At 32.3% G+C, this 16,695-nt stretch overlaps 1 protein-coding gene across 6 annotated transcripts in view; it reads right to left on the bottom strand.

Moving 5' to 3' along the window:
- abcc3 (ATP-binding cassette, sub-family C (CFTR/MRP), member 3) overlaps positions 1–16,695 on the bottom strand; it is a 90,352-nt gene that overhangs the window by 51,599 nt on the left and 22,058 nt on the right. For all 6 annotated transcript variants that reach the window (XM_051123803.1, XM_051123805.1, XM_051123806.1 and 3 more), the window contains exons 2-4: positions 4,119–4,295; positions 3,916–4,041; positions 1,737–1,877 (exon numbers count right to left, since the gene is read on the bottom strand). In XM_051123803.1, the coding sequence (XP_050979760.1) occupies positions 1,737–1,877; positions 3,916–4,041; positions 4,119–4,295 (444 nt within the window). The remainder of the gene's footprint in view (positions 1–1,736; positions 1,878–3,915; positions 4,042–4,118; positions 4,296–16,695) is intronic.

Raw genomic sequence — 16,695 nt, 5'->3', positions numbered from 1 at the left:
AATGAAAGAATATTAATATTCTTAAATTAATTTACCCGATAATGCAAAACATTCATGAATAATATTCATATTATTCAATTAATTTATCTGAAAAATGGAAGTGCACAACATGCAGAAACAATATTAATATTATTAAATTAATATATCTCAAAATTTCAAATGCAAAACATGCATGAACAATATTAATAGTATTCAATTAATATGTCTGAAAAATGTAAATGCACAATGCAAAAAAAAATTATTAAATTAATTTATCTGAAAATTTAAATGCACAACATGCACAGTTTTCTTATTATTAATTTAATATATCTGAAAAATATAATTGCAGAACACGCAAAAAACTAAATTAATATTATTCACTTAATATATCTGGAAAATGTAAATACATTACATGCACAAAGAATATTAATATTCTTAAACTAATATATCCAAAAATGTATAATGCACAACATGCACAAACAATTGTCATGTTATTAAATGAACACATCTGAAAATTGTAAATGCAAAACTGTAACAAACAATATTAATATTATTCAATTAATTTATCTGAATTTTTTAAATGCAAAACACGCATGAACAATATTAATATTATTTAACTAATATGTTTAAAAAATGTAAATGCAAAACACGCAAAAAAAAAAAAAAAATTAATTAATTTATCTGAACATTTTAAATGCATAACATGCACAAACAGTTTTCATATTATTAATTTAAGATATCTGAAAAACGTAATTACAAAACATGCAAAAACAATATTAATATTATTAAATTAATATATGTGAAAAATGCAAATGCATAACATGCACAAAGAATATTAATAATCTTAAATTAAGATATCCAAAAAATGTATAATGCAAAACATGCACAAACAATATTGATAATATTAAATTAATACATTTGAAAAATCTAAATGCAAAACATGCACAATATTAATATTATTAATGCAAAACATGCACAAACAATTTTAACATTAATAAATGAATATATATAAACAATGTAGATGCACAACATGCACAAACAATATCAATGCCATTAAATTAATTTATCTGAAAATTTTAAATGCAAAACATCCACAAATAATATTTATTAAATTAATAAATCTGAAAAATGTATAATGCATAACATGCACAAACAATATTAACACTATTAAATTAATTTATCTGAAAAGTGCATAATGCACAACATGCACAAACGTTACTAATATTATAATATAGTTTTTATTTACAATATTTGTGAGTTCCTGCAGAGCATGGCATCTCAATTCATGAGTTCAGTCCCCAGGGAATGCATGAAGTGAATAAATATATTTTAAATGCAACGCGATTCACTTTGAATAAAAGCGTCTGTCAAGGGCATAAAAATGATTATTCAAAATGCAAAATCAGATGGCATTTGTCATAACCGGGAGCAAGAATCAGACTTATTTGACCCTTGAAAAGCGACAGCCTTGAGTTATGTTTGTTGCTCTGTGAGTTAGATAAGCTGTCTTGAAGCAGGTTTTAGGAACAACAGCAGCACTATTCTCTCAAAACAGTCGTGGCCTTAACTGAACTCCTTCAGAGCCAAGAAAACGCTGAACATGTAGGTCAAAAGATGCATGTGAGGAATAAAGCGGCAGAAGGGGGGAGAGAGTCACACATTACTGAGAGATGACTGTGCTGGCGGAGCAACTGACGGGCTTAGACTGAAATGAACTACTCTATGCTTGAGTATCTGCTTAAAACCAGCTTACTGACCTCTGATTGATTGGCCTTCAAAATTTTGGAGCGGAAAGGCACGATGGCACACAACACTGAGATCGTCCAAAATATGAAGAGCACGCCGGACGACTGCACTCCTTTTAGCCTCTCGTACTGGATCAGGAACGTGGCTAACAGCTAGAAGAGACACATGACAGCGAAAGATTCACAAAACATGAAGATACAGCACAGATATAGGACTTCTAGACAGATCATATGGAGACATAGATTAGGACATAGAATTGAACTGTTGTTAGTAACGTAATCCATTACATTACACATTTTAGGTCATGTAATCAAACTACTTTCAGATTACTTATAGCGGTTCAAATTTACCCATAAAGTTCATAAATTTTGTCCAAAGAAATGCAGACTCCATTAAAGGCATACATTTGACATTTTTATTATTTAATGCATGTGAAATTAGGAATTGAACCTACAATTGTTGCGAACATTATGCTCTAATTATAAACTTCAAGAAAGCCAATAAAAAAAATAAATCGTAAAAATGCACAACATGCACAAACAATATTAATATTATTAGATATTTTTAGATTTCATATATAATATTTGAGTGTTCCTGTACAGCATGGTGTCTCAGTTCTCATCTCAAAAGTGAATGCATGAAGTGAATAAATATGTATATTTTGAATGCAATGTCATTTGCTTTGGATGAAAGTGTATGTCATGTCATGATAATAATGAATAAATAATTAATAAAATTATTGAAGATTTAAAATCAGATGGAATTTGTTATAACCAGGAGCAAGAATAACACTTATTTGACTTGGAAAAACAGCAGCTACTGAAACGATTAAAAATTAAAATAAAAATAATAATGATAATCTTCACATTTTATGAAAAACAAATGTTTGAAATGATATATTTTCATGTTTACTTTTTAAAATCTATTAATGTTAGAGGTTTATTTTTTTTTAAATTCATTATTATTTTTTATTTAATAGTGTAATTTAAACTGTATTAAATCTATTTAGGGTCAGTTTTACTTATAATATACAACAGAATTACCCAGAATTTTAACATAATACAAGGGTTAATAAGGGTTATTATTATTAAATAAAAACATAAAAATATTTTTATTGAAATAAAATAGTTAAAATAGTTTTAAAATAGTTAAAATAAAATAAAAAAATATTTAAAAGTAGATTTTTTTAAATATAAAACAACTATATATTAAATAGTTAAAATAAAAATGAAAAATAGTTAAAATAAAAGTAGTTGTTTTATATAAAATAAGTATATATTAAAAACGCAAAATAAAAATGAAAAATAAAACAGTTAAAAATTTAAATAAAATAGTTAAGTTTTAAGTTATAGTTCTTAAAATAGTTTTATTTCAGCTGGTTTCCAACGTACCATTTCTCATTTTCATTTAGTTTAACTTGATAAAAATAACTAAAACTAAAACTGAAATAAAAATTAATACAAACTATATAGACTTAGATTTACTATAAAGTTTTAAAAAAAAAAACTGAATAAATAAGATTTCCATTGATGTACAGTTTTATTAGGATAGGAAAATATTTGCCTGAGATACAACTATTTGAAAATCTTGAATCTGAGGGTGCAAAAAAATCAAAACATTAAGAAAATTGTCCAAAAAAATCAACCTTAAAGTTGTCTAAATGAATTCTTTATGACTACTTATGACTGGTTTTGTGGTGCAGGGTCACATATAAAATAAAAATGACAAAATAACTAAAATAACATGAAAAGAAAGAATTCAAAATATTCATCAAAACTACAATCATTGTAATATTAATATTTATAGTTTTATATTTAGATTCAACTTAATACTTTATACTCAAATAACACTGGGGTCTGTTTTTCCCGACTATTATCCACACTCTCTACTTCGCTATAATCAAAGGGTTATTTTTTTCCCTGCTGCGCTGTTCTGAAAGTGAACAAAAGTGCTTGAACTGCACAGATTCGTAAAACAATACACGTGCACTTCATGTTCATGTTGTTAATGAGTTGCTGATCTGTTGTTAGACAATCATGGAAGTTATGAGAATGAGTCATTGTTGAATGAAGCCTTTTTTGGACAGGCGAGGAAGTTTTTAGAATCTGAAAGGCCACTGTATAGCAAAACTGATAGTAAGATCAGACACACGGGACACAACCAACACATTCAGCGCCTGTTCGCACTTACCATTGTCATGCCAACTATTAGAGGAGTAACGAAATATACTGGGGCTACGGATTTATTCTGGCTTATCTCATGAAATGAAGAAAACAGGTCTGTCCAGCATACGATCCACAATATCAAGCCGAGAACCTGCACACACACATATAATGAATCATTACAAAGAGTGATATAACAGAGAACTCCTGAAAGACGTTCACAACTCCTACCGTTTTGACTCTGTTCAGTATAGACATCATAATGTAGCCTCTGTTGGTCCTCTTGAGGTAGAGGACGTAGAAAGGAGACACGAGCCACAGGTAGATGCAGGGAGTCCATGGCAGAACGGACAGCTGAAAGCATGCTGGGAGATCTGGCAGGTTCGTGTGCTTCGTGAGATTGGAGTCCTGAGGGAGCACAAGCAAACTTCATGAACATGATGGTTCCCAAACTGCATGATTTCACATGTAGCAAAAAGAACAGGAGTCTATTAGAATTCAATCAGTGAAATGTGATGGGAGTCGAACTCATGATCTTGGCGTTGCGAGCATTATGCTTGACTGTTTGAGCTTTAAAAAAGCACACAAAAATAAAAACGAACGTTTTAAAAATGGACAACATGCACAAACAATATTAATATTTTTATATTCTCAGTTCATGAGGTGAATAAATATGCATACTTTAAATACCATGTAATTTGCAATGTGTGTACGAATATTAATAAATTACATTAGAACTTACAATATAAAAATAAATACAAATATGCATTAATATTTTTCAAAATGATCAAAAAAACTACACTAGAATCCACAATATAAGCAGAAATATGAATATGTATGATTATTTGTCAAAATGATGCTAGAAAAATTTACATCAGTCACAATATGCATAAATATTTTTTTAAATTATGATGAAAAATATAAACTATGTTAGAATTTAAATATTTAAAAGATGATATAAATTCTAAATTACATTAGAATTCATAACGTAATCAGACATATGGATATGCATGAATATTTTTCAAAATGTTTAAAAATAGAAATTACGTTAGTAATTTAAAACTAAAGCTAAAACTGAAATAAAAATAACAAAATTGACAAAATTGTTAAAAATGCGACTAAAATTTAAAAGAATTATAAAAAATTTAAAATTATAAAAACAATTCATTCAAAATGTTAATAAAAAATATAGTTTTATGTAATTATAAATCACATTAGAACTCATAATGTAAACAGAAATATGAATACATATGATTTTTTTTTTCAGAATGATTATTAAAAATATAAATTACATTAGTATTCACAACGTAAGTAGTATGAATATGTAGGAATATTATAAAAATTATTATAAAAATTATTATTGTCAAAATTATTATTAAAAATACAAATTACATTAGCGTTCACAATGTAACCAAATGAATACGTGTAAATATTATAATAATTATGAAAAAATATAAATTACATTAGAGCTCATAACGTAAACAGAAATGTGAATATGTATGAATATTTTTCAAAATGATTATTAAAAATATAAATTACATTAGTAATTTAAAACTAAAACTAAAACTGAAATAAAAAATTCTAAAAACTACACAAAAATATTTACAAAAAATAAAACAAATAAAATTAATCAAATTATTAAAAATGTAACTAAAATTCAAAATTAGAATTAGAATTAAAATTAACAATTATAAAAAGAATGAATTCAAAATATTAATAAAAACTGCATTTTTCTGTAGTTATAAATCACATTAGAACTCATAATGTAAACAGAAAAATTAATACATTTTTTTCAAAATGATTATTAAAATATATAAATTACATTAGTATTCACAATGTAAGCAGTATGAATATGTATGAATATTACAATAATTATGACAAAAAATATAAATTAGATTAAAACTCACAATAAAAACAGAAATTATAATATAATACAAATTATCAATAACATTGGAACTCATACCACAAACAAAAATATTAATATTTATGAATATTTAAAAAAATATATTTGAATTAATTTAAAAAATGATTGAACTCACAATATAAACAGAAATTAATATTTTTTAAAATGACGATAAAAATGATAAATTACATAAGAGCTCAGCAATGTAATTATATGTATCTTTTAGGAGTGCATGATAAATCTGTACCATATTAATTCAGCTGATATTACCGATTTTTTTTAATGTATCCTTTAATACTAGAAATGTATCAACTGTTACTGGATATTTACTAATTTATGCTAATTTCTCCTATTTTTACATTGCGATTACCTTTGCCATCCTCCATTCTCACTTAAAATTAATCTTTAACAACACTAACAATTCAGTAAGTGCTGAATCTATTCATCTGCAGCAAATCTGAAAAGAAATACATTTTTCATAATGTACATTATAAAGCAATTGTGATCTCTAAATTCATTAGTATTTAAGATCATTTAATTTAGTTATGTTTTATTGTTAATTTATCACAATAATCGGCTGTCATTTTAATTCTTTCATGATTGTGTTCTGAAATACAGCAAAAGGTAATTTTTTGTAATCAAATTATATCACACAGACTCTAGTGACCCTCTTATCATTTTAAGTAAGTGTTTTGTCACAGGTCTCACTTATACAATAAAAATATATTTTATAACACCTTGCATGATAAGACTTCAACAAACACCAGAGACTCCGATATGGCAACCATCACTATAAAAGAGCTGTGAATGACATCTCCAGAGAGCCGTATTCTCTTATCAAGCGTAAACAGAGCAGGGAAAGGGAGCTTCTCTCGTTTCTAATTGCCGTGACTCTCTAGAGTCTCCGGCTTCCGGCCTTAGCCAGATCATTTAAACAACCAAACCTGATTAAGCTCAAGGAAATCCAAACAGCAGAATACGCAAGATACACAGTGCACAGCATTACAGTACAGTCAAAGAGAACACGTAGAGTCACCTCCATCTCTCATAATGCTTAGAAAGGTCATTCTGAGTGAATGTGAGGATAATGACGGCAGACTCAGGGGTTTTCTGCTGTCGAGATGAAGGCCCGAGAGACGTCAGTCGTTGCTCTCACAGGATGCGGTCTGCGGTTTTAAAGGAAGACACCTCTAACTGTGCCGCCTTAGACGCGGTTACGAGGTACAAAAATAAACAAAACAGTGATTGATTTACTATTAAGAGTTTATTTCTCACAGTGTTGCCAAGTCCATGGTTTTCCTGCAGAACTGAGCTACTTTAACACTGTTGCCGCGGGTTGTTTTTCATGTCCGCTTTCTAAAGCGACCCCAATAACATGATATTTAGCCTCTGGAATGCAAATTTTACCATGTGAATCCTGCTAAAAACTGTGTATTTTACCCTCCGGAAAGCGTTTTTTTTACCAGGGGACCCCCGAAACACACTTGGGCTAATTTTGTGATAGCATTTGGACAGGTTTTGTTGTGAAAACCTGGCAACCCTGCTCGCAATTCTGACTTTATAAGTGGTGGGACACTGCAAGATATTGCAATTCTGAATTTTTTTCTCAGTCTTTTTTTTCTCAAAGTCAGAATTGCAATATCTCACAATTATATCTTGCAATTCTGACTTCAATTCTTAGAATTGTGAGATATAAACTCACAACTGCAAGTTATAAAGTCCAATTCTAAGAAAAAAAAAGATTCTTTTTCTTACAATTGCGAGTTTATATCTCACAATCAGTGTTGCCAAGTCTATGGTTTTCCTTCGGAACTGAGCTACTTTAACCCTGTTGCCACGGGTTGTTTTTCATGTCCACTATCTAAAGCGACCCCAATAACATGATAATTAGCCTCTGGAATGCAAATTTTACCAGCGTCTTTTACCAGGGAACACCCGAAACACGATTGGGCTAGTTTTGAAAGCATTGGGGTGGGTTTTGTTGTGAAGACCTGGCAACCCTGCTCACAATTCCGACTTTATAACTGGTGGGACACTGCAAGATATTTAAATTCTGGCTTTTTTTTTCTCATTTTTTACCCTAAAGTTAGAATAGCAAAATCTCACAATTGTATCTTGCAATTCTGATTTTATTTCACAGAATCGCATGATATAAACTTGCAATTCTGACTTTTTTTCTCAGAATTGTGAGATATAAACTTGCAATTACAAGATATAAAGACCAACTCTAAGAAAAAAAAGATTATTTTACTTACAATTGCAAGTTTATATCTCACAAACAGTGTTGCCAAGTCCATGGTTTTCCTGCGGACCTGAACTACTTTTACACTGTTGCCGTGGTTTGTTTTTTTATGTCCACTATCTAAAGCGACCCCAATAACATGATATTTAGCCTCTGGAATGCAAATTTTACCAGGGGAACCCCGCTAAAAACTGTGTATTTTACCCTCCGGAAAGCGTCTTTTACCAGAGGACCCCCGAAACACGATTGGGCTAGTTTTGAGAAGCACTGGGATGTGTTTTGTTGTGAAGACCTGGCAACCCTGCTCACAATTCTGACTTTATAACTGGCGAGACAATGCAAGATATTTCAATTCTGGCTTTTTTTTTCTAATTCTTTTACCCTAAAGTCAGAATTGCAAAATCTCACAATTGTATCTTGCAATTCTGACTTTATTTCACAGAATCGCATTATACAAACTTGAATTCTGACTTTTTTCTCAGAATTGTGAGATATAAACTGATTGCAAGATATAAAAACCAATTCTAAGAAAAAAAAAAAAATTACTTACAACTGCAAGTTTATATCTCACAATCAGTGTTGCCAAGGCTATGGTTTTCCTGCGGAATTGAGATACTTTAACACTGTTGCCACGGGTTGTTTTTCATGTCCGCTGTCTAAAGCGACCCCAATAACATGATATTTAGCCTCTGGAATGCCAATTTTACCAGGGAAACCCCGCTAAAAACTGTGTATTTTACCCTCCGGAAAGCGTCTTTTACCAGGGAACACCCGAAACACGACTGGGGCTAGTTTTGAGAAGCATTGGGATGGGTTTTGTTGTGAAGACCTGGCAACCCTGCTCACAATTCTGACTTTAAAACTGGCGAGACAATGCAAGATATTTCAATTCTGGCTTTTTTTCTTATTCTTTTACCCTGAAGTCAGAATTGCAAAATCTCACAATTGTATCTTGCAATTCTTTTATTTCACAGAATCGCATGATACAAACTTGAATTCTGACTTTTTTCTCAGAATTGTGAGATATAAACTTGTGATTGCAAGACATAAAGACCAATTCTAAGAAAAAAAGATTATTTTACTTATAATTGCAAGTTTATATCTCACAATCTGTGTTGCCAAGTCTATGGTTTTCCTGCGGAATTGAGATACTTTAACCCTGTTGCCGCAGGTTGTTTTTCATGTCCGCTGTCTAAAGCGACCCTAATAACATGATATTTAGCCTCTGGAATGCCAATTTTACCAGGGGAACCCCACTAAAAACTGTGTATTTTACACCCCAGAAAGCATCCCCCCGCCTTCCCAAAAACATGACTGGGCTAGTTTTGCATAGCAATTGGGCAGTTTTCGTTGTGAAAACCTGGCAACCTTGCTCACAATTCTGACTTTATAACTGGCAGGACACTGCAAGATAATTCAATTAGATAACTCTCTGTCTCTTTTTCCCTAAAGTCAGTAATGCAATATCTCACAATCATATCTTGCAATTGTTTTTCATGTCCGCTGTCTAAGACGACCCCAATAACGAGATATTTAGCCTCTGGAATGCGAATTTTAGCAGGGTCGCTTTAGACAGCGAACATGAAAAACAACCCGCGCCAACAGTGTTAAAGTAGCTCAGTTCTGCAGGAAATCCATGGACTTGGCAACACTGTGAGATATAAACTCGCAATTGCAATATCTTGCAGTGTCCCACCAGATTTAAAGTCAGAATTGTGAGCAGGGTTGCCAGGTTTTTTACAACAAAACCCATCCAAATGCTTCTCAAAACTAGCCCAACCGTGTTTTGGGGGTCCCCTGGTAAAAACACTTTCCGGAGGGTAAAATATACATCTCTGTTTTCTTAGAATTGGTCGCAATTATTTATTATTTATATCTCATAATTCTGATAAAATGTCAGAATTGCAAGTTTATATCACGCGACTCTGAGAAATAAAGTCAGAATTGCAAGATATAATTGTGAGATATTGCAATTCTGACTTTAAGGGTAAAAGAATGAGAAAATAGCCAGAATTGCAATATCTTGCAGTTTCCCACCAGTTAAAAAGTCAAAATTGTGAGCGGGGTTGCCAGGTTTTGCCCCCATGGAACAAAACCCATCCATGGGGGCATGGTAAAAAATGTGTTCCAGGGCATAAAATACACAGTTTTTAGTGGGGTGTAAAATTCGCATCCCAAAGGCTAAATATCATGTTATTGGGGTTTAGACAGCAGACATGAAAAACAACCCGTGGCAACAGTGTTAAAGTAGCTCAGTTCCACAGGAAAACCATGAACGTAGCAACACTGATTGTGAGATATAAACTTTATAAGAATTTTTTTTTTTCCCTTAGAACTCGACTATTGCAAGATATAATTGTGAGATATTGCAATTCTGACTTTAGGGTAAAAAAGACTGAGAAAAAAAAACAGAATTGTAATATCTTGCAGTGTCCCACCAGTTATAAAGTCAGAATTGTTAAGTGAAAAAACATAATTTGTGGATAATTTCGGCAATGCTTACTGAAAAATTGAAGTACATGAGCTCAGATCAATAAGACCTACAATCAATCAGCTCCAAAAAGATTTAAAAAACCTGTGCTGATTGAAAGAAAACAAGCTGACTAAAAGACTGAATCCAATGTTTGGTGATAATGAAGCATAACAAGAAATTTAAAAGCAGGTAATATTTGACTCTGAACACCACAAGTGTAACATGATGGGAATAAAGTCTCAAAATGGTTTGGAAAGTTATTATACCCTGAGTGAGCAAAGTCAGTATGTTTTAGTCCAATGCATTGTTGCAAGTCTGTCAAGACAAACTTTAAGTTGGCTTGAGAAAGCCGGACCAGAAAGTTTTAAGTTTGATGGTTTTCAGTTTTAAATAGTTTGAAGTTTAAAGTAGTCTTAAAAGGTTAAAGTTTGAATGCAGTCTTTCAGATAAATAGATAGACAGATAGATAGACAGATAATTAACATGTTGTTAGTATGATTCTAAAATTATTATTAAGTTACTAACACGTTTTAAACATGATTAGCAAGCTACTAGCATGTTGCGAGTCTGTTTCTAGCATGATTAGCATGTTACTAGCATTTTGCTAGCATGATTAACAAGTTGTTAACATGTTTTTAACACAATTAGCAAGTTGTCAACATGTTGCTAGTCTGTTTCTATCATGATTAGCATGTTGCTAGCATGATTAGCAGGATGTTAACATGTTTTTAGCATATTTACCAAGTAGTTAGCATGTTGCTAGAATGTATCTAGCATGATTAACAAGTTGTTAGCGTATTACTAGCATTTTCCAGCATGATTAGCAGGTTGCTAGCATGTTTTTAACATGATTCACAAGTTGTTACCATGTTGCTAGCATGATTAACAAGTTGCTAGCATGTTTCCAGCATTATTACCAAATTGTTAACATGTTGCAAGCATGTTTCTAGCATGATTAGCAAGTTGTTAGCATGTTGCTAGTCTGTTTTTATCATGATTAGCATTTTGCTAACATGATTAGCAGGATGTTAACATGTTTTTAGCATATTTACCAAGTAGTTAGCATGTTGCTAGCATTTTCCAGCATGATTAGCAGGTTGCTAGCATGTCTCTAACATGATTAGCAAGTTGTTACCATGTTGCTAGCATGATTAACAAGTTGCTAGCATGTTTCCAGCATTATTACCAAGTTGTTAACATGTTGCTAGCATGTTTCTTGCATTATTACCAAGTTGCAAGCATGTTTCTAGCATGATTAGCAAGTTGTTAGCATGTTGCTAGCATGTTTCTAGCATGATTAGCAGTTCGCTAGCATGTTTCTAACATGATTAGCAAGTTGCTAACATGTTTCTAGAATGATAACCAAGTTGTTAACATGTTGCTATCATGTTGCTAGCATGATTAGCAAGTTGTTAGCATGTTGCTAGTCTGTTTCTATCATGATTAGCATTTTGCTAACATGATTAGCAGGATGTTAACATGTTTTTAGCATATTTACCAAGTAGTTAGCATGTTGCTAGCATTTTCCAGCATGATTAGCAGGTTGCTAGCATGTCTCTAACATGATTAGCAAGTTGTTACCATGTTGCTAGCATGATTAACAAGTTGCTAGCATGTTTCCAGCATTATTACCAAGTTGTTAACATGTTGCTAGCATGTTTCTTGCATTATTACCAAGTTGCAAGCATGTTTCTAGCATGATTAGCAAGTTGTTAGCATGTTGCTAGCATGTTTCTAGCATGATTAGCTAGCATGTTTCTAACATGATTAGCAAGTTGCTAACATGTTTCTAGAATGATAACCAAGTTGTTAACATGTTGCTATCATGTTGCTAGCATGATTAGCAAGTTGTTAGCATGTTGCTAGTCTGTTTCTATCATGATTAGCATTTTGCTAACATGATTAGCAGGATGTTAACATGTTTTTAGCATATTTACCAAGTAGTTAGCATGTTGCTAGCATTTTCCAGCATGATTAGCAGGTTGCTAGCATGTTTCTAACATGATTAACAAGTTGTTACCATGTTGCTAGCATTATTAACAAGTTGCTAGCATGATTCCAGCATTATTACCAAGTTGTTAACATGTTGCTAGCATGATTAGCAAGTTGTTAGCATGTTGCTAGCATGTTTCTAGCATGATTAGCAAGTTGGTAATATGTTTCTAGAATGATAACCAAGTTGTTAACATGTTGCTAGCATGTTTCTTGCATGATTAGCATGTTACTATCATGTTGCTAGCATTATTAGCAAGTTGTTGACATGTCGCTAACATGTTTCAAGCATTATTAGCATGTTACTAACATGATTTTAACATTATTAGCAAGTTACTAGCATGATTCTAGCATGGTTGCCATGTTAATAGCATGTTGCTAACATGATTAGCAAGTTATTAACATGTCACTAGCATGTTTCTAGCACAATTAGTAAGTTACTAGCATGATTCTAGCATGATTAACATATTAATAGCATGTTGCTAGCACGATTAGCAAGTTACTAACATGATTCAAGTTGCTAAGCTTGGCTAGATAGATAAATAGATTATAAATATTCGAATGGAAGTTTGAATTGATTAGAAATCGTACATAGAAGGAAGTCTTGATTTGGTCTCAAGTGATTCTGGGAGTTTAAGTTTGAATAGTGTTGCGCATTTGAACATTCCATCAATGTAAGTCTATGGGATTTTTATGATTTTTAATCTTTAATTTTATGAAAACTATACGGATCGGTTAGACAAGATATGGCACACTAAGCGGGATCAGAGTTGGGCTGAGTTTGGTGGTTCTAGCTTGAAAGCTCCAGGAGGAGTAGCGTTCAGAAATGTGGCTAAGAAGAAGAATAATAAGCTTAAGCAACAGATCAGTAGGTTGGCTTTCTCAAGCCAACCTAACTAGCATTTTCAGGAAAAAAAGACAATCAATAATGAGGATTAAACAGCATTATTTCTCTTCACACCATTGCAAATATAAGACATTAATGCATCAGCAGACCTGAATCACAGAGCACAATTCCTTTATCCTGCTTTTAAAATGTGATGATGGCAAACATTTTATTCATTGGTGAAGCGTAAAGTTTATTCATTAATGAAGCTCATAGAGCGCTGTTTTCATCCACATGATCTCTGAACTTTGATGAAGTCCTTGTGTGGCAGGTTCTCGGCCGGCTCTAGCTGTCCTGTCCTCTTTATCTGAGCCACGGCCTTCAAACAACATGCATTATAAGGTCACTTTGAGTTTCTTTCTCCAGCTCCTCTCAATCATATTGATGTATTTCATGCACATTGCTCCATGCATAGAAGTTAGATTCAGTGTTTTTCATTCCAGCTGGTCTCTCCACACAAGTACTTCCATCAATTAGTGCAGCAGATCTATTAACGACTCATTCTCATCAAGATCAACATTCACCTCAATTAAATTGCCAAAGGACAACTCTACTAATAACAATTTTTCATTTTCAAAAAATGTATCCATGATGTTATTTGTCGTTATTTGAAAACATTCTCATAATGTGAAGAGAAAACGTTCTTAGAATACTTAAAATAAACATTCAAAAACTGTTACATAAAGTTAGTAGAGTATTGTAAGAAACATTTTGTATAACGTCCTAATTACGGAATAACGTAGTTTATTTGGAATTCTTCAGCTTTTAAAGGAGAACTCCACTTCCCTTGTCATCCAAGATGTTCATGTCCTTCTGTCTTCAGTCGTGAAGAAATTGTTTTTTGAGGAAAACATTTCAGGATTTTTCTCCATACAATGGAGTTCATTGGTGCCTCAATTTTGAACTTCCCAAATGTAGTTTAAATGCATCTTCAAAAGGCTCTAAATGATCCCAGCTGAGAAAGAAGGGTCTTATCTAGCGAAACGATCGGTCATTTTTTGTTTTTACATTTTAAGCACAAAAGCTGGTGTAGCACAGGCTCTGGGATGCGTGTTCATGAAGCTACGTACTATTGAATCATGTTGAAAGGTCACGCGGAACTACAGACCCAGTGTTTACCAAGCGAACGCGAAAAGACTAAGAAAGTGCAAGTTTGTAAACGCTGTTTACAAACAAAAAGGTACAACAAGGACAACAGGAGAAAATAAGATGGAGTTTTTCGCCATACTCAGTACACAGACGATGAATTAGACATGATTTGTAGTAGTGATGGGAAGTTCGGATCATTTTACTGACTCGGACCTTTGAGTCTCGTTCAGCAAAATGAACGAACATTTACAAGTCATTTAGTTCATTTTAGCAAAATATAATTAAAATGTTACGTGTTACTTCCCTAACACATCTACTGCTTACACAAACGTTGATCACACTACAAACAAGACGAAACTATAACGCTATAAGAAACAGAAAAGATTAATTCATTGTTTACCTGGGTCTTTAGTCTATGATTAGCTCACCTCACCTCTTATCTGACAAGTTTTCAGGCTTGAGTCGTTTGTTCATCACGTGACAGCCCCATAAGATGAGCGAACGACTCGAAAAACCCGAAGACTCGAAACAGGTGAACTAACTCCCCGAGATGACTCGTTAATCCCGAGTCACATTAAAGATTCGTTCAAAATGAACAAATTGTTCAAGAACGACCCATTACTAATTTGTAGCATCCCAGAGGTTGCGCTACATGAGCTTTTGTGCTTAAAAAATATACAAATTTTTATTTTTCGAAAAAAATGACTAGATAAGACCCTTCTTCCTCAGCTGGGATCGTTTAGAGCCCTTTGAAGCTGCACTAAACTACATTTTGGAAGTTCAAAATCGGGGCACCAATGAAGTCCATTATATGGAGAAAAATCCTGAAATGTTTTCCTCAAAAAACATAATTTCTTTACGACTGAAGACAGAAAGACATGAACATCTTGGATGACAAGGGGGTGAGTAAATTATCTGTAATTTGTCTGTAATTTGTCCAAAGATCAGCATTTATCTGAAATAAAAAACTTTTGTAACACTATACACTATACCATTCAAATGCATGGAGTCACTATAATTAATTTTTTTCTTTTGGGGGAAAAAGTTATAGAAATTAATATATTATTTAGCAATTATTTAGCTTTAAATTGATCAAAAGTAATAAAGTGATAAAGTCATTTATAATGTTACAAAAGATTTCTATTTCAGATAAATGCTGTTCTTCTGAACTGTCTATTCATCAGAGAAACCTGAAAAAAAATTATACTCAGCTGTTTTCAACAGAATAATAATAATAAATGTTTTTGAGCAGCAAATCAGAATATTAAAATGATTTCTGAAGGATCATGTGACTGGAGTAATGATGCTAAAAATTCAGTTTTGAAATCGCAGGAATAAATAACATTTTAAAATATATTCAAATAGAAAGCAGCTAATTTAAATAGTAAAAATATTTCAATTGTACCGTTTTTGCTGTACTTTGGATAAAAAAAGCAGGCTTAGTGAGCAAAAGAGAGTGAAAATCTTACTGTTCAAAAACTTTTGACTGGTAGTCTACACACACACACATATACAAATATATATATATTTAAAACAAAAAAAAAGTAAACAAAAAAAGGTAATAGCCAATGGTGATTCTATTGCCAAAGTGTGCGTAGAGGGTTGTATGAATAATTTCATTTGAATTGTATTGCGATGCTTGGGCTTCATACAGAGAACATAAACATAACTGCATATGCATATGAAGTTTTTCTTAAAAAGAAATTTCAGTATGCTTGCAAACATGAAAAACATGTTTCGACCAAAAGAAAAAGAGATGGTATATTAGCAAATTCATCAGAGAGCAGACAGCCTTTCCCTGCACCCTCAGTAAGATAAACACAGCTGCCGCCCCACTCTGTTTGTCAGCATCGCTCTGATGTGTGTGTGCGGTTGTTTGTGATGTGTGAGAGCAAACCCAGATCCACCAACTGATATATGTGCAGCGCTCACATATAAACATCCACGTAACCAACACAACATGCAAAAGAGGTCAAGAGAGCAATATAAAGAGAATGCAAAACAGCAGAATTCACTTTGCTGTAAAAAACATTTTTGTAACTTTTAAACAACATTCAAATCACAACAAGAAAACTAGACATTTCTACATTTTAGAAACATTTCCAAACCTAAATCTAGCTTTTAGTGTTGCAGCTAAAATGGTGCATATATTTCATTCGGATTATATAAACAACACACAACGTTTTCCTCTCTTTCACACAAAGGGAGTCCATCTGGAGTGTG

Source organism: Labeo rohita, chromosome 12, assembly GCF_022985175.1.
Source record: "Labeo rohita strain BAU-BD-2019 chromosome 12, IGBB_LRoh.1.0, whole genome shotgun sequence".
NCBI lineage: Eukaryota > Metazoa > Chordata > Actinopteri > Cypriniformes > Cyprinidae > Labeo > Labeo rohita.
Note: the sequence above shows the minus strand (reverse complement) of the source record. Positions and strands in the feature narration are given on the sequence as shown.